Raw genomic sequence first — 19,919 nt, forward strand, 5'->3', positions numbered from 1 at the left:
TTGGGAAAGGAGAAGGGAAAATAACTCTGGATATCGTCTTCAAGCACATTTACAACTAATAGGCCTTAATGATTTAAATATGGGCTATTACAGTGTTTTTCTCCTGTGAAGTTGATTTAAATAAAAAATATATCCGCAGATTTAAAGATGACTCTTTCCCAATGTCCACAGGAAAGGTTTATTGCAGTCCACACATCACATAAATTTAAGTCCCACTATGAAAATTTGCCTCAATGCCTGGCTCACTTCCTGGTTGGCTTGGCTTGGTTAAGCAAGTCCATCTCTGACAGGATAGCTCAAAGACGTTGGCTATTTATTGTAGATCTATAATGCTCTACAGAGGTTTTTGCCGGCCGCCAAGAACACAATTTAATGGAAAGTAGAACCTTCTTTATGTTTGCTTTTAATCCAAACACTGCAGTTGGCTCCAATCTTATTAATAACATTGGCACCAAACGCAAGATTGTTGTTGTGCAAAGCCATACTGTTCAAACGGCAATTTCAATCACTAAATGTAAAAACAATGGTGCTGAATGGAGTGAGAAAGGGAAGTGGCTGGACTGCTCACTCAGTGCAATCTGTCATGATCTGCGAGTTCATAAGTTACAGCACATCAGCAGTTCACTACTTAAGCACACAAAACCGTAAATACAGCACACAAATTAAGCCGTTAATCAAACCTTTACGGAACCTTTCACCATGTCAATATGCATTAGCTGCTGACTGATTGCCATTTGTCTAATTAATCAATCCCCACCTTCAAACTCATGCCATTAATTCACTGATGAGCGGGGTCACAGCACACTCCTCACACACATAAATCTTCATCTGCCCCTGATCCAAAAATAACCGCCCAGTTCTGCCCGCCTGATGACTCAAGGAATGGAGTTAAACAGATGGATATCAACACGAGAATGAGGAGAGGGATCTTTTATATCCCCTCGTTTCTTGTTTATCTGGACTGGAGACATCAAATAGACTCTGTATCGGCTCGTGGTGGAACTATAAAGACACTCTGTGAGCTTTTTGTGTTTTCAAAAGGTACAGTTATTACACACAGTCCATTACAGGTCTCAAGTGGGAAAGAGTATTGATTGAGCCACAAATCCAACAAAAGGGGCTTAAACTGAGTAACACCCACTCTCCGATATCAATCCAGAAACATGACTCAGCAAGACCTCGCTGTTTTAGAAAAAAGAGAATGTGTTGCTCCCCAGAGGTAAGCCCCTGTTTTCAATCAGCAGCCAACATGTTGCCGCCGCCACTGCTTTCCAACTGGAATCAGACCAAAGCGGCTCCATCGGCCTAACGTTTAACACCTCAACAGTCGAACTGGGAATAAAACACAAGGACTCTGATTTCACTTTTGCCTTTCCCTTCACCCACTGTCTGATCTTCCTCTCTTTTCTCTTTTACATTCATCTCCTTTCTCCTATCGCATCCATTACTCTCTTTTCCTTTCCATTCCTTGTCTCTCGTGGGTTGGTGTTTTTTGGCAACGTTCCCAGATAAGAGAGTGGTATGAAAGCAGCGTGGAGGAACAGTTATTACAAGCAGTGTGCTCTGATCAGAGAGGCTTCACATCACAGTGACAGAGATTCTTCCTATCGCACCTGGGGCCAACAACTCGGAGCACCGATGTTCTCACTCTGACTCCCTCAGGACTACTGGAAAGCTACAGTACAACAGCAGTATCATCTCCAGAACAACAACATCACTGGTCAACTGTGGTACAAGTTTGCCAAATATCCCAGGCCTGCTTTAACGAGGTTCTGATCCAATGGCACTACCAGCATATTTTAATCATCAGATAAAGCCAAAAGTCTATATACTGAAAATGTGAACTGTAGTATTAAGAGTTAAATTCCCCCAAAATAAAATGCATCATCAAATCTTCATTTCATGCCAACTGATTGTGAATGCAGGCCTTTATAAACAACATTCATTAAGAGCAGTCAGGGAGTCATCATAGAGATGCTTTGTTCCTAGCTGTTGTCATTACTTGGAATACATGGGCATTCCTTTTTATTGGGGAAAAATAATTGCAGACCTCATAAGGAAATGCCACGTTAATTGAATTTTCAAATCCACTGTTGTCAATTTAGACACACCTATTTTTCAGGGCAAGACCTGGGCCTTACGGCTGCGTCCTAAGTTGGAAGCATTGTATATAGAATGTAGTTTTTTGAAATGCAGCAGCGCACTCCACTTGTCAAGTGACTACGAACAACCAATCACAGCCGCAAGATATCTTTCCTGACTTGAAACTGACTCTACAGTAAATGTTGATGGGAAAGTTGGTTATTTTAGTGCAGGGCAAACACTAACCAGAGCTTACAATCTGTACCGTGTTTCCACTTTATATGTTATATGAACTCCACTGCTAGCATGTCAAAGAGGACTAGTCTTCCGGAAATGAGTGCCGGTGTCTGACACACAATCAAATACAGGACTATAAATATCCACACAGAGCAGATCAAAACAGAGACAGAATACACTTGTCCACGAAGACAGATTCAGGATGATTTAACATTGGGAAGGTACGGTTATATTGCTTACAATAAAGGAACGTAATGCAAATGGTTTGGTAAAAAAGTTTCAGTATATCAAACTTTTTTTCACACTGTGAACGAGTCAGCGTAAACGGCACTGCATCCTGCGCACGGGCGCTGCACCTCTCAGGCAGCAGCCCTACACCACGGTTCTGCTGCAGGGATTTCAAGAATATAAGGAGCATTTCAACCTCTACAGCCACTGTGTGGAGCAGGTACTGTTATGTTGTTATCTGACTTTCCTGCTGATGTTGGCTGGAGAGTATTAATTGACAGTCAAAAACAAGCCACAACCGTGACGGACCAGGACAATTTGTTGTGTTTGTTTTACTGGACATGTTAACCAAAGCGTTCACTGCTGATTTGTTTTGTGTATGAGACTCACGGTCATGAAGCCGTCCAGTAGACCAGAGTCAGGTTTGGGGGGTGCTTGCAGTCGCTCCATGGACCATTTCTCAATGATAGAGGCCACTTGGCTGTTCTCAGTGTTGAGGATCCTGAAGCCAGTCATGTTCACACCACTGTATCGATAAGGCTCCACGTCAAGTGCAAACAGATCCTGGAGAAAGAAAAATACATTAGAGATAGAAGAGACAGACTATAATTCCATGACTGAAAATTGATAAAAAGCTAAAAGCTGAAACCCCACAAACTCATGAAATCAGTGTGTTACTGAAAACGAATTAGCTAACAAGCAAACCAATAACACCCCAATGATAAGAGAGACTTGTAGCTTTTACTAACTTTTGAAGCCCTGCCTTCAACAACATTACATTTGAAATCAACTCAACTTCATTTTCAGTTATGTTTAAGCCTTTTTTTCATCCTACAGTTTTACATTCTGAATAGGAAGAACACGAACAAAACTACTGACTTTGCTTTGGAAAACTAAGCTAAATGTTTAGGTTTAGATAAAAGGTACTGTTTGATTAAAATGAATATTTTAATCAAACCCATTCTCCCCACTACACAGGCTTTTGTGGACTTTGATAAGAAACATTAACTAACATAATCAGACACAACATATAGATGCCGAGAAATATGATTGACAATGCTGTTTAGTTGTAAACTGTTATTACACATGCAAAGAGGGAGGTGTTATTTTGGGCATTCAGTTTCATCAGTTGGAGAATTAAAAGGACAGGACAATCTGCTTGTATCATCAACGATAAAGAACAACAGTTGAAGGAAGAAAAAGAGAAAAAGTTTCCTTTCAATTTTTCTCAAAAAAACTCAAAACATTGAGCTTTAAATTATGCTGTTTTCTTTCCTAACATGGAGCTCTCTGCTAAAATTGTTTTTCTCAAAAACAAAGTTGACATTAAAATCAGATCAAAGCAGAGCACTACATGTTAAAGAGTCCTATAAACCTGTGCCTTTTTCCAATGAAACAGCACAAGGAATAATACAAATTCTAGGCTTAAATGTAGTTTGAAAATACAAAACCTTTTTTTAAATGTACTGTATTTCCTTTAAAGTTCTTTATTAATTTACCTTCCACCTTTTCACTCAGAGTATCAAAGCTGCATTGTTATAAATTCAACCTGTATTTTCTATCAGATAAATAAAAAAATACAAAATATTGCATTAAATAAATCGGACTATGAGAACATTATATTTTTTTGATTTGACTAGATTGAGTGAAATGTTCAATATTATCTCCTGACTAAAATATGTATAACCCAGGAGTTAGCAAAAGACTAAATGAAACACAAATAGCTGAAAATATTGAGAGAAACTACTAAAATGTAGTAACATTGAGGACATTCAAACTGGACTAAATATTGCATTGTTGCAACAAAAAAAAAGCATTTTCATCTTGATTATAAAGTCTTAATCTAAAAAATCTGCCAATTCCAAAACAGCAAAACACAGAAGAGAAAAATCTGGCACTAAATGGCTGCCATATGTGGCCTCAGTATGTTGGGTTGGTCACTGTGCTTGGAGAATTATGCTGTCAGTTCTGGACCCTGTCTGCCAAACACAACAGTGGGAAATGACAACTACTACTGTCCCATCCCCTGCCTCATTCATGTTTGTATTCTACTTTTCATCTGCCTGAAAACACCAGAGGGACATTTAATTATCTCACATAAATTGGGCCACACTGAATGGCTGCAGACTCTTAGTATGCATATTTAAATGTTCCATTTCAAACCCAAAATGATCGCTTTTAGCCGCGATGATGAAAAGCACAGACAGTTGAAGAATGAATTATTCTGTTTTCAAAGGAACTTGACATTACAAAAAGTAAAGGGCGGGAGGGTGGCAGAACACAAAGAGAGTGGGTTTTGATACAAGGCAACACAAGCAGCCTCTTCAGGATAACAGTAGGATGGGACTGAGTCAAATCCTTGATGTGGAACATGGAATAAGAGCATTTAGGGAGCTTAGAATAACACTCGCTAGTGTGTGTATATACAGTATGTAGATGGGTCGTTTTGCCTTTTATTGTGTGGATTAAGGCAATATACACAGACACAAAATATTACAAGAGCTACAGACTCTGAATCCTGCCCTTTACGTTAACTTGCCAAATGACATCTTCTGCCTCACCTAACAGGAATACACAATCAGGATACATACAAAAAGGTAACTGTATTCCCTTACGAATAAAAGCATGATCAGATTACTCGTACATTTTAAAACATTGGGATTACTAGCAGGATAACAATATTACAATATATTTTAAATAAATAAAATATATATTACAAAGCAGATTTAAATTCTCCTCTGTCAGCTGTTCTTTTCTGTAGGCTAATACTTGAATCTATACGCCTACTGCCTGAATCTGCTTATGTTAGGGTTGCATTTGTTCTGTGTTTAATTCAGCAGGTGAAACGATATGTTCATAAAATAGTGTGTGTGAGCTTAACTGTGGTATTAAACTAAAATGGAGCATTTTCTATAAGCTGAGATTTTATTTCTGCTTCTTGTATGTAGTCAAGGATGAAATGAGTTTGGCTTGTCAAAAACAACAGAAATAATAAGGCAGAATGATTAAAAGTGCGAAAGGGTTTTAATCAATTTTGTTCAAGGGCACTTGCGTTTGACCTTCACTTATTAACTCTGTGTAAGACTACACTGAAATGAAATGTATCCTGCTGACGTCTTTAGCTGTTTTCGTCAAATATTTGACCCTCACCTTTCCTTGCCTTCAAATAAAGGTAGTTTCTCTTGCAATTTGGGTCCACCCTGCTCTACTTTCAGTGAGAGTTCCCTTGGCCACGACTCCTCAGTCATGTGGTCTTTACCCTGATACCCTAAGATATTTTAACGTTAAAAAAGGTTAGACATTTTAAAGAAGAGTAACAATAGAGGGTGTTTGCAGTTTGACTTTTTTCCTTTCAACGGTTTTACGTGTAGTTTTCCCTTATAGTTATGGTGGTTTAGGGGAAAGGCTGTGGCTCAGTAGGTACAGAGGTTTGTGTTCTGGTCATTTTGTCTGCTATTCCTGTCATCATCTGGAAGTACCCTTGGGCAAGATCTGTGCCTGGCATCAATTACATAATAGAATTTATATAAATCTGCTCAATTTACCAAAATGGTGTGTTCTTTTTGTCTCTAGAGGCCAAAAAAGCATCAATTAACAGTTTTATGATATCACTGCCCCATCTAAGACACAAGTGGATCTGACTTTAATTACACTTGAGTGTTTTGTCAACTTCCGCATACGTGTATGTGGCACTGTAAATGTTGCATGGCCAGAATCAGCTCGAGAAGCTGATAATGATCTTGCCACAAAGGTAATAATAGCCAAATTGAACCCAAGTTGATATTCTATTAATTTTGCTTTCACTGAGTTCATCTCTCCCAGCAGTTTAGGTGTTCAGTATAGTTACCATGGAGATCTACCCCGGTAAGAAGTGAACCAGCATCGTAGGAACGAAAACCCAGAGATAAATCTGAAATGACCCCGCTAACCCCTAATCCTGCTTCGTTTTACAGCCCTCTGGTTTCCGTTGTGTTTTGATGAAGATGTTTCTTTATTTGCATGTGTTTTGGCACATTTGTGTTTTTATATTTGAATGGTTTCTGAAGTTGCAGCGCGTTTCTCATAACGGAAATTTGAGCCGCTGTAAAATGTTTGCACCTGTCGGCCACCGTAAGTATGTGATATATGTAGCTTTCTTCAAACTCCATAAGAAAGATAAGATATGAAGAAAGAATTTTAGAAGGGAGAGAAAGACATTACTGCATAATATAAGGATGAAGATGAAGTGCATCAATGTTACGAAAAAGGGGTAAAAAAACTGAATGAATAAGTGGAGACGGGAAACAGCAAAGGATCGAAAAGAAGAAACAAAAACTCAGTTATCTTAATGTCACAAAGTACTATGCTATTATTTTGTTTGGCTCTTGGAAACACATTAAAGGAAAAAAATAACGATCCGAGGTAATAAAATGAATAACTGAGAAAATGAAGATTGAAGAGCGGCGCCATCGCGTTCTTTGGGCATGCAACAAATCTTCATGGGGATATGGAGCTCTGAGTTAGACCTGATGACAAAGCGACTGTGCAGCTCAGCCTCTTTCTCTACTTACCAGTGTGGTGAAGATATAGTGATAATACTCTGTCATCATCCCCATGGAGAGAGCCTGAGAGAGAGGGAGAGATTTATAAATGAATAGGGAGGCAGATAAAATATTTTGTCATATTTCGCACCCATGCACACACACAGACATACCTCCGCTTGTGTGTCTGTATTACTGGCTGTATTGCCATGTAACGTGAAGAGGCATATATTCTGCTACACTGCTGCAGCCACGGGCTCAGAGATAAGAGACAAACACCCACCAGAAAAAGGAAATAAGCCAAATAAAGCAAAAGACAGAGGCTCATCCTACATCTGGCATATGTAGGGGATATGGAGGATAATGCATCGTTCTATAGAAGTGGGACATCTGGAAAACATATATAGGGAAGTCAACCTAAAATAATGAGGCAGGAAATAATTTGGAAGCTGGTGTTTGGAACAATCTGTGTAAAAAAACAGCTAGTGGTGTATGCTGTTGATATGAATGTGTGAAAATAAAAGCACAACATGATGCTGCTGACTCTGTGAGGAAAATACTTGTAGCACTGTGAACCAGGAAAGGTGCAAGCAGCTCATCAACATTTCTTGGTTGGCGTTATTTCCCCACACAGATGGATATGTTAATGCAGCTACATATCCTACAGTATATATCTCAATATGTGTCTATTCTGCACATAACAGTTTACACTCAGTGCTAATGTGTGAAGTAGTGTGTCCTTAATGTAGAGAAAGGGTGTGAAGGTCAATGTGGTGATGGGTGTGTTACACACTCCACTTTTATGCAATAAAAAGGTTTTTATTATCCCTGACCCTTTTTTAAAACGCATTTGATAAAATAAAATGTGTTAGAACAACGTTTTAGTAAATGGTCCTACTGCAGCAGTCTTGTCTTGAGACAGGTTTAGTGAATGATATATTATTATAAAATACGATGGCACAGTACTCCAAAGTCTGTGGTAGAGTTATTTACTTCAAGTCTTTACGGTTGGGTCAATTTTATTTTGACAATCTGATTTCAATAACATCCAACATGATGTTATTTCCTACTCTTTACAAAACTCATTCATCCTTAAATAAGCCAAGCCAACAATTCACAGGCAGATTGGTGCAGTGTCAGCATTGAACTGAACTTTCACACTGATGATGAGATTTAGCAGCCAATATGACCAATCTTCAACTGTAGTCATGAGCTTTGTGTAGAGTCAATAATAACAGACGTACCAAATGACTTTTGTTTACAGGTTGTCTGGGTTCTCCATAAAGCTTCATTTGCAAGGGTCAAACACAGTAAATTGACTCCATACTGATGTTGACTTTGTATTTATATGGAGAGAGTGGTTTCCCCAACAAGGCGGAAGCTGAACTCTCGCGTTGCACACCGCTCGAAATTGTCGCGAGTTCTCTGCACTAAAAGTGAACAAAGAGCAAATCGAAGAATATGTGAATGCAGTTTCAGATATAAAGAAACAGGGTTCAGACATCCAGTAGAATTGGAGTACAACTGCAGTTGAGGTTGATAGGGCCATTAGATTAGGATGCACCCTGAATTCAATCCAGCTATCTAGAAGTTGGAGAAGAGAGAAACCCTTGGACAGAACCACAACAGGCAGCAGGGATTATCTGACCTGGGAACACTTTGTGTTTACCTGGGGGAATTGGAAGTCATGACTTTGGAGAAGGCTTAACCCTAACCCTAGCCCAAAACCAGCAAAATAAGAAGGGATACGGTTTGCAAGTTTAACCCAATGATACTTGTATTTTCGACACAAATAAATGGTGTCTATAACACACTATAGACTGGTGTGAGTTTAATGGAGAACCAAGAGGCATGAGGCAATAGATTGAGCTCGGAGAGAAACTTGATGAATGTGTAAACAATACTTTGCTCTGTGGCAGTTACATTTTCATTTTAAGTTGATTACAACAGTTACTCTGCATGGCTGCCTTGTTCAATAGGAGTTGTCAACTGCCTCCGATCACTGCCCATCTTACTATCAGCTTTAATGAGTCACCAACCAAATCATGTAATAATTCACCCCATCAAGAGGCTACCTGCTCAGTGGCGGTGTCAAAGTCTCACTACACTAGTATTTCACAGAATAGGACTGTGTGAAACGGATGATTATCAGACAGGAAGTGATAATGGCTGCCTGGATCAGGTGGCAGACCTTGAGAAAGCCTCTAGACTTCTGTTTGAGGATCAGCCCACTCACTCTGACTCACATGGTGCCATTTCCTGGACCTTTTTATACCAGAGGAGTGCTGGAAACCTTTCAATTCTTACGTATCTATGTTCCAATTTTTTATGTCATTTAAATACAGCAAATCAATGGAGAAAGACATTCTGTTCAGTTATAATCGCCGTGAACGACAGAAAAAGCACTTCCTAGTTTCGTTGTAGCTTGAAGGTGAATTCTGACATAACTGAAAGAAAATGTGTTTTTCAATGTTTTCATATGATTTTCTTTTTGGTTTCACTTGTTGGTGTGTCTAATCCAGCTAGAAAAATGATGTTTGATAACTGGAAATACTCTCTTTAGGCTATGTATAATGGCGTTTGCACAAGGGGAAATCTGCTTAACGTCAAAACATTTTCTCATCGTCTACAGCCTTTTTTTGCTCTGACAAGGCTAGCTTTAATTTGTTTTATTATTAGCCACTTGTCATTCTTTATACTATTTATAACTCAATTAATTATCTGCCAATTCCTTGTTGATCTCACATTCCATGATTAATCATGATTAAGTATATAACAAGGATGTTTCGGTTAGATACAGCTGGGAAGTACTACTACAAAATATTGTAGGCCTTTTTGTCCTGACTGGTTTTCTGACATTCTCTGACCAGTGTGACAATGATAAATGTACGGAGATGGGATACTCAGACCTTGTATTTGACTAAAAGTAGGAGAGTGTAGGAATGGTAAGTAAAAGTCCTGCATTCAAAATGTTCCTCCAGTGAAAGTAGAAAGTACTCTCATCTAAATGTACTTAAAGTAGCGACAGTAAAAGTAGTCCATTGTCTGATTGGTCCATTTCAGAATAATATCTCTGATATGTTTTATAATGATTGATCATTAAAGTGTTCTCAGAGCTGGTAAAGGTGCAGCTAGTTTGAATGGCTTTGTATACTGCAGGGTAGCTGCTGGATTTACTCCAGGTGAACTAAAGTCTGATTTAAGGGCTGATTATATTTACCGTCATTAATCCAGATCTGTAACTAAAAGTATTACATAAATTGATTGTAGTATGGTAAAAGTACAAAGTAGCATCAAATGGAAATGCTCAAGTAAAGTATCTCAAAATTGTTCATAAGAACAGTACTTGAGTAAATGTACTTAGTAAAAAGAGGCTACGTTGCAACATTAAGAGTTTGTAAAAAATGTTTAGTGTTGCTTTAGAATAGCCTCACAAATACAGCAAGGACAAACAGGGGGTTTTCTAAGCTTTGCCCATAAGATCTTAGAGAGCCATGGCCTAAACTTATCAAGGCAATGCCACCCAATATGATGTCCTCTGCTTGAAATGAAAAGCCTTCATTTGTCTATTATATATAAAAAAGGTGATACATTGTATAAATTGGAACTACATATACAGCGTGTAAATATGAGGGATTTCCGAATGATTTATTTAACACATCAGTTTTCCCCTCCAGGTCTTTGTCCGACATTACAGAAATGAAAGGTATATGGATCCTCTCTGTTGTCTTGCTTGTGGTGACTACATTTGGGGGTTACGGCCTGACTGATGGCTGATGTGAAGTACTTATGATGACTAAATCAAAGGTGTGTCATGTAATGAGAATATCAGAGCGGGGCAGTCTTTTATTCCTTCCTGTTAGCAGGGATTCTCTCTGACATTAATAATGGAAGTAGTCCTTGACCTTGCAGCAATCTACCACCCGGCATTGATTATACCCTGGGAGTGACAGCCATGGGGGAGGGGGCGGGGTAAGTCATGTTGTCTTTAATATTTGATTAATCCTGAAAGCAGAAGAAATATGAATGCTTGTTAATTGAGATACTCATTGCACATTTCCTACTGTGCGCCACATGATATTCTGGGCGGCAGAGATTAGCCATTTTAAACAAAATAGTTGTTTTTTTTACACTTCATGCCATCATCATAAGAAATGAACGTTGTCATGTTAATGATTTTCACCTTGATCCTGTGCTGATTGCAATACATTTATCAGGCTGACACATGCACAGCAAAGTCAATCAGGTTGTCATTTCAATGTAATAAATCTCAGCATGTGTAATGCAGAAACATTTATATGTGAGTGAGTTATTTAAAATGCTTTTTTCTCCAATTTTTGTATATGTAGTGCTTGCTTCTGAGATTAATACTCTTCTTATTTTCTTCAGACGATGCTTCCTGTGATATCAGCTCAAATCTGTCATTATGACAGGGTGTAAGGCTGCTGTATTTATTTCATGGTCTGTCCAAGAGATTTCCATCATGCAGAAGAAGAGGATCCCAGGAGAGGATAGAGCACAATTACCAGCAGCACAACATGGCCATTATGATAATGAGATCATTAAGTAATGATACACAGTCATTGCATAATGAGATGAGTCGTAGATTAGACATAATTGATCTAAAAACTATTAAAAGCAACTATGTTTACTTCCTGTGACATTATTATAAAAATATAAATGAGGGAATGTACTTTAAACAAAAACATTTGTCTTGAATGATTCTGTAAATGTTGTACATTTCCACATGTGATGCCTATTTTCAATAGAAAATCTTTCCTGATGAACCTGATATCCTCTCTGTGCAAGGTAACCATAGTTTCAGTCAGAAAAGAAAGTGACTTATGTAGCAAATAAACTGCTGAAGGTGTCATTAGGATCAGGCAAATGTAACACTTATTTAAGAATGAGACTGTAACTGAGGTGGTTTTTAAAAAAAGGCTGATCTTCCATACAAATTCATCAAACGCTTAGACCTCCACATATATTCCCCTTTCACTATATCAATCAGAATCAGAAATACTTTTATAATCTCTACATGGGAAATTGGGTTGTGTAGCATTTCCTCCCATTCTAGAATATACACATATATACACACAGTGAAATACAGCAGAATTGTAGGACACACTGAATAAGAAATGTTTTTTAAAAATAAATGGTTGTATATAAACATATGCAAGTCGTAAATTCCACATAAAGGGACATTGACTGTTTTGACACTGAATGTTAGGTTAGCTGTAATTGCAGTTATAATGTAGGGCCTCAATCCTAGAATCGGAGGATGAAACCTCTCTGTATTTAACCCATCCTAGTACAAGGAGCAGTGGGCAGCCATTGTACAGTTCCCAGGGAGCAATGGGGAGTGGGGAGGACACAACATCAGGGCTTAGGAGGTGAACTGGGATTCTAGCAGTCCACACTCCATATTTCAGGTCTGTTCGAGGACTTTAACTGGCGACCCTATGATGCCAAGTCAAAGCCCCCACCGACTGAGCCACTGCCACAGGCGACAACGTCTCTTATACAGTATGTAGTAAAAAGAACAATTTGGCCTGATTTACAATTTAAGTTTAACCCAAAGAACTTTAACATATTGTATACAATTATTCAGGAAACTGCATGTGTGTGTGGAACCAAATGTGTCTCAAGAAAGTGTCAACAACAGTGCAGGCTGCAGTGTCACATAAAACATGAAGAACCCATCCTCTAGGACTCATTCACACACACACACACACACACACACACACACACACACACACACACACACACACACACACACACACACACACACACACACACACACACACACACACACACACACACACACACACACACACACACACACACACACACACACACACACACACACACACACACACACACACACACACACACACACACACACACACACACACACCACACACACACACACCGCACACACACATACACACACACACACACACACACACACACACACCTGCTTCAGGATCCCAGCAGCCATTTCGTGGCCACAGTCGAAGATAATGTGGAACTCCTTCCCTCTCTTCATCTCTTTCAGCAGCGGCTTAGCATCCTTAGTGTCTGCAGGCAACTGGCGGATCTTTAGCCGGATGTTGTACCGGGACGGAGCCTTTATGAGTTCTTGCAACCGAATCAGACCTGTCGGGAAAACAACAGAGAAAAAAAAAAAAGTTTCAATTTGCCTGAAGACTCTGTGTTATTCTGAAACTGCTACAGCCCTGCTCCCATGAGGGCAATATTCTCCTAAAAGGAAAATATATGTACATACATTTCCACAGTAATTGAGGTAAGAGCTACAGATTCATTTGGCAGTGGTGGTTATAATTAGACCCAGGATGAGAAAGCTGCAGGGATATTTTTCTGTCATCAGTTTATCTCTAATGAAATCCCTTTTCCTTTAACTGCCCCACCTTCCCTCCTCTACACTATTGTAAACACAACATCTTTCTCTGTGCCTTTCTGTCTCCTCTTTCAACACCTTTATCCCTGTCCTGTTTGTCCTTCTGATACGTTCCACAATGCATATCAGCAGTAAGCTTCACATCAGTATTTGCAGGCCCGGACCCAACTATGCAAAGAGTCGAACAGACAGAGAAAAAGCTCTTGCAGAGAGGAGGCTGCAGCTTCAGACATTAAGGGCCAATTCCAATCACTGTCTGACACACTCACAGCTAAACGAGGCTCCCTTCTTATAGGTGGAGGGTGTAAACAGAGTCGAAATCTTTGGGACAAACTCCCATCTCTCTGGCAGACACACGAGATGCAGACTCTCTGTTGGAGGGCTTGATAACCCACTCCCTCTGCCCACTCGTTGGTTAGGAACGGCACTTAATGTCCCCTACAACATAGCCAGATCCGTAAGTTGGCGAGGTGGGTTGAGCCTGTACTGAAAATACTGAAAATGAAAAAACTGAAAATACTGCTCCAAATCAAGTAAAAGAATAATACAAAAAGTTAAAAAGTGTTTCTCATGTAAATAAATTAAGAAATCTGCCAATTCAACAGGTGAAAATTAGATTTCTGATAACAAGATGGGATATTTCAATAAAGGGGATCTTGTAATTAGCTGGGAAAACTTATCTTGAACTATATTTTACCAGGATCAGGAAATGATATGTTACAAAATAAGCCAGAAATACTCAAAGGTTTTCTGATGTAAATTGATGATTTTCCAATAAAAATGTGTTTAAAATCAAGGAAGATTTATTTCTTAAAACAAGATGATCTATCTTGTTACCACAGCAGCTTAAAACAACTTGTTTCATCTGAGATACAACTCAACATAAGATGTTCTCAGGAGTCTTTAACTTATAAATATACTTAAGATGCATTGTCAAAAAACAACACCCTATATCTCAATGCATTGTTACTTCTTCAGTTATAATGTAATATATCAAGTGTATTGACCCATTCTGACACGAATATACATGGTCATATTTACATTTTTTATAGTGTAAAGCCAGAGTTTTCTGTACGTGGCTCTCTTTAAATATTTTTCAGCGGCATCATTTGTCAGTGATGGATGAACACTGAACAAGAATACAGTTTTATGTCATTGCCATTCAAAGGGAGGTACATTTGTTTTCTTTATTCCTATGTAGTTGTGTGTTTTTAGTTTTGTTATAATATTTTGTTCTCTATCCATTTTCGCACACTGGCTCAAAGATGAGTCTGCTAAAGAATGTGCATACAGTTACAGCTCACGGTAATTATTTTATTCATCAATTTGATGTTAAATATCATATGAAATGCAGGATAATTCCATTAAAGCATATTCTCATGACTTGAGATTATGTTCCTTTGCCTTTTCCTGATTTTCTTAAGTCAGTTTTACACTGCTGGTAGGTTGCAGCTAATGGAATAAAAACAAAGTTGATGAATGAAGAGATTTGTTTTACTTATGTATATCTAGTTAACTTTTTCTTCATCTATTTGATAAATCCTAAACTCTCAGATCAACTCCGACTGAATCTGCTTTCAATACCATCAGGAAACCCCTTTTGTATTTTTAACGCACACTATGAATTTGAATATTTTAAGGTAAGATCATTGTCATCTCTGCTGGAATTTAACTCAGTGTGAAACAAATGTGCCGAGTTATTGCCACTATATCCTGGCTCTAATTAAAAAAGCCTTAAGTGATCACAGGTAATTAATCAAACTACTGTTAAGTGAATTCACACTGACTGGACCAGATGTTATTTTTAATCCTAGCCAGCCATCAGTCCCTAAATCTACAATAAGTTCCGTTGGCCACTCAGCAGTGTGTGTCTCTATTTGCCCATGGCCCACTGTCCCCAGCTGTTTGCCCTGTGGCATTATTTGTTTACTTCCTGCTTCCAAATGAGTGCACTGCACTATGGGAAACCAGCCTGCAGTGTGCTGCAGCTTCAGCAGCCAGTCAGTGCTTTCATTAAATCAAACACTGATGATCATCTCCCCCGAGTGTTGACCTGTGAGACACCGGCAGTGTTCCATTTAACCATCGCGTGATGAAGTGACTCATCAGCTGTTCACAACATCTCAGCTGGACACACACGGACACACGGACACACACACGGACACACACACACACACACACACACACACACACACACACACACACACACACACACACACACACACACACACACACGATATAAAGAAAGCAGACTACAAGGGTTTGAAGTTGTGTCAAAGAGCTCCCAGTGGGGAACCAGCTGTGTGTGAATATGTGTAAAACCACAGTGTGAACATGTGATTGATGTGGTGTAGCTGTGAGTTTATACGATAATGAGTGACTAAGCATAATCTGATCTGTGAGATTTCCACCAATGGATATAAAGTAGAGTCAAACCAAGAAAAACAAAAGCAAACTATCATTTTAATTTTTCACAACCACTAAGTTCAACTTACAAAAACGTCCTCGCCTGCTCATGCCATCGAGGACATATGCATGGCCTATATATAACCAGGTGGATTTAATGCATTATGTAGTTAGCCAAATGTACGCACACTACCAAAGCAAAACTCATGATTGTTATGAAAAGAGGTTTTCTGAAGAAAAATACCTGCATTTTCATAGTTAATCTCCAAAAGGAAGAGTACAAAATGTCGGGGAACAAGCTCATTTGTTTTCATTTTAATGACATCAAGACACAAGTGTTAACAGAGGATCTGGAGTCAGGCACTGACTAAGGTTCAAAAAGCTGCAACAAGTCCTTAAACTGAAATACTAAAATATATTTATCCTTCATCAGATTATTTCAAATGTATAAAAAGATTTAATGTTTTATTTGATATTTTTCCAATGGAAGTAAAGTTTCAAACTAAGGTAACGTGTAGATTATATTTAATATGAATCTTATATAGAACATTATGACTTTAGATATTGTTTATATACAGTATATTGGTGTTTAGTCCGTGATTGTGTATACGGTTAGCTTGTAGCCAGTTCACAGTCACTCGCTGACAATGTATTGTGCTTAAAAGCAGAAACACCTCCCTAATCATCGACAGACTGTGTTTCTATTTTCTATTTCTATTTTTATAGGGATGCCAGATTCTTGTCTGGCCTCCCTATAAAAATATATATTATTGTTCTCTTAAGCTCTCTAATTTTGATCTGTACAAATATAAATGAATCTGCCTCAATTGACTGCTGCACTTGCTCATCATAAACACACGTCAACTTTCTGCCTTTCCCTCTCACTCCGGAGACTTCCATTCTGCATGCTGAATATTCCTTCATACCTTTCCCAGATCTACAGGCGCGGCGATGAGAAATCTAGAGAAGGAAAATACTGGAGTGGGTGAAAAGGGGTGTCAGCGCTGATCAGTATTGATGTGATTAATGCGCAGCGACTGCTCTGACTCAGATGTTGTCTTGTGTTATTTTCATGTATTTTTGGAAAGATTAAATTGTTATCGTCTTCATCTTGATGTCAACCAAATTTTAATTGTAAATCCACAAACAATACAGAGGAAATGAACTCACTGTCCACAATGGAAGCTAGAACAATGCTCTAATTTCACCACTAACTTAAACCTTGAGGTTATTGTATTTTCATTCATGCCATCTTTATCTTTGTGTGCTGCATGTAAAACCTTCACTCTGGGCAAAGGGCTAGAGGTGTTGACTGAATTCAATCCAATTTGACTACAGTCAAAATCAAAATTACTTTCAACTCTGTTTGGATGTCAACACCAAAAACACTTGAGTCTTTTTGCGCAGATTCATTTCCAAATTTGAATAAAGAACTGGTACAAGTCCTGTTTAAATCTTAAGCAAGAGCCATGAGGGGCATCTGATATACAGTACATGACAGATGGAGAGACACATGGACAGATGGAGCCGTGCTGATCCATTTAGTCCTTCCCATGATTCCACTGGGGTGGCCACCATGCCTGAAAGATGGTTGATATGCCCAAGAAGTGAGAGTACAGCAGCTCCAAAATGGCTGCCACTTGCTGGGATATTGAATAATCAGCTGCAGGTCACTGGGCTCAGGCTCAATGCAAACCGAGCCCTTACACCCTAACTCTACCTGCACCTCCACTCAGTTTGTGCGTTTGCGTGAAAGGTCAGCCCCATTAACTGCTGTTCCAAACCAATTAGTGGGGATTGGGACCCCACTAGTTAAAACCCTCCAAAAGGAAGTAATTAAACCATCCAACAGGAAGTTATTAAACCCTCCAACAGGAAGTTATCAAACACTCCAGCAGGAAGTTATCAAACACTCCAGCAGGAAGTTATTAAACCCTCCAACAGGAAGTTATTAAACCCTCCAACAGGAAGTTATTAAACCCTCCAGCAGGAAGTTATTAAACCCTCCAACAGGAAGTTATCAAACACTCCAGCAGGAAGTTATCAAACACTCCAGCAGGAAGTTATCAAACACTCCAGCAGGAAGTTATTAAACCCTCCAAAAGGAAGTAATTAAACCATCCAACAGGAAGTTATTAAACCCTCCAGCAGGAAGTTATCAAACACTCCAGCAGGAAGTTATCAAACACTCCAGCAGGAAGTTATTAAACCCTCCAACAGGAAGTTATTAAACCCTCCAACAGGAAGTTATTAAACCCTCCAGCAGGAAGTTATCAAACACTCCAGCAGGAAGTTATTAAACCCTCCAACAGGAAGTTATTAAACCCTCCAACAGGAAGTTATTAAACCCTCCAACAGGAAGTTATTAAACCATCCAACAGGAAGTTATTAAACCCTCCAACAGGAAGTTATTAAACCATCCAACAGGAAGTTATTAAACCATCCAACAGGAAGTTATTAAACCCTCCAACAGGAAGTTATTAAACCCTCCAACAGGAAGTTATTAAACCCTCCAACAGGAAGTTATTAAACCCTCCAACAGGAAGTTATTAAACCCTCCAACAGGAAGTTATTAAACCATCCAACAGGAAGTTATTAAACCCTCCAACAGGAAGTTATTAAACCATCCAACAGGAAGTTATTAAACCATCCAACAGGAAGTTATTAAACCCTACAACAGGAAGTTATTAAACCCTCCAACAGGAAGTTATTAAACCCTCCAACAGGAAGTTATTAAACCCTCCAACAGGAAGTTATTAAACCCTCCAACAGGAAGTTATTAAACTCTCCAGCAGGAAGTTATCAAACCCTCCAACAGGAAGTTATTAAACCCTCCAACAGGAAGTTATTAAACCCTCCAACAGGAAGTTATTAAACCCTCCAACAGGAAGTTATTAAACCCTCCAACAGGAAGTTATCAAACACTCCAACAGGAAGTTATAAAACCCTCCAACAGGAAGTTATTAAACCCTACAACAGGAAGTTATTAAACCCTCCAGCAGGAAGTTATTAAACCCTCCAACAGGAAGTTATTAAACCCTCCAACAGGAAGTTATTAAACCCTCCAACAGGAAGTTATCAAACCCTCCAACAGGAAGTTATAAAACCCTCCAACAGGAAGTTATAAAACCCTCCAACAGGAAGTTATCAAACCCTCCAATAGGAAGTTATCAAACCCTCCAACAGGAAGTTATTAAACCCTCCAACAGGAAGTTATAAAACCCTCCAACAGGAAGTTATTAAACCCTCCAACAGGAAGTTATTAAACCCTATAACAGGAAGTTATCAAACCCTCCAATAGGAAGTTATTAAACCCTCCAACAGGAAGTTATTAAACCCTATAACAGGAAGTTATAAAACCCTCCAACAGGAAGTTATTAAACCCTCCAACAGGAAGTTATTAAACCCTCCAGCAGGAAGTTATCAAACCATCCAACAGGAAGTTATTAAACCCTATAACAGGAAGTTATAAAACCCTCCAACAGGAAGTTATTAAACCCTCCAACAGGAAGTTATTAAACCCTATAACAGGAAGTTATTAAACCATCCAACAGGAAGTTATTAAACCATCCAACAGGAAGTTATTAAACCCTCCAACAGGAAGTTATAAAACCCTCCAACAGGAAGTTATTAAACCCTCCAACAGGAAGTTATTAAACCCTCCAACAGGAAGTTATTAAACCCTATAACAGGAAGTTATTAAACCCTACAACAGGAAGTTATTATAATCCCTCTAACAGGAAATTATTTTTGTTTGTTGATGACCTGAGGATGTGTCAAGACAACTGGATACAATATATATTTCCTATATTTAAAGGAAATGTTGCAAAGAAGCTCATAAACATTACATTTTATAAACAAAGAGAAGTTTGCAAACAATTTGAAAGTCATTAAAGATTTCGAGAGTTTGAATATTATCATTTATTAGTTTTACTCCATTAGATGCTGATTCTAAACCATTATTACAAAACGTTGGGACAATTCCTGTTTCAATTGGAGAGGGGGGTTTGTCCCAAAGCTTGCCG

At 38.7% G+C, this 19,919-nt stretch overlaps 1 protein-coding gene across 1 annotated transcript in view; it reads right to left on the reverse strand.

The window, feature by feature from the left end:
* The window catches only part of grik2 (glutamate receptor, ionotropic, kainate 2), a 249,394-nt gene that overhangs the window by 130,173 nt on the left and 99,302 nt on the right, over positions 1–19,919 (reverse strand). Inside the window, exons 6-8 of the mRNA XM_063879961.1 lie at positions 13,045–13,226; positions 7,098–7,151; positions 2,938–3,111 (exon numbers count right to left, since the gene is read on the reverse strand). Coding sequence (XP_063736031.1) covers positions 2,938–3,111; positions 7,098–7,151; positions 13,045–13,226 — 410 coding nt within the window. The remainder of the gene's footprint in view (positions 1–2,937; positions 3,112–7,097; positions 7,152–13,044; positions 13,227–19,919) is intronic.

This window comes from Eleginops maclovinus, chromosome 3, assembly GCF_036324505.1.
Source record: "Eleginops maclovinus isolate JMC-PN-2008 ecotype Puerto Natales chromosome 3, JC_Emac_rtc_rv5, whole genome shotgun sequence".
Taxonomy (NCBI): Eukaryota; Metazoa; Chordata; class Actinopteri; order Perciformes; family Eleginopidae; genus Eleginops; species Eleginops maclovinus.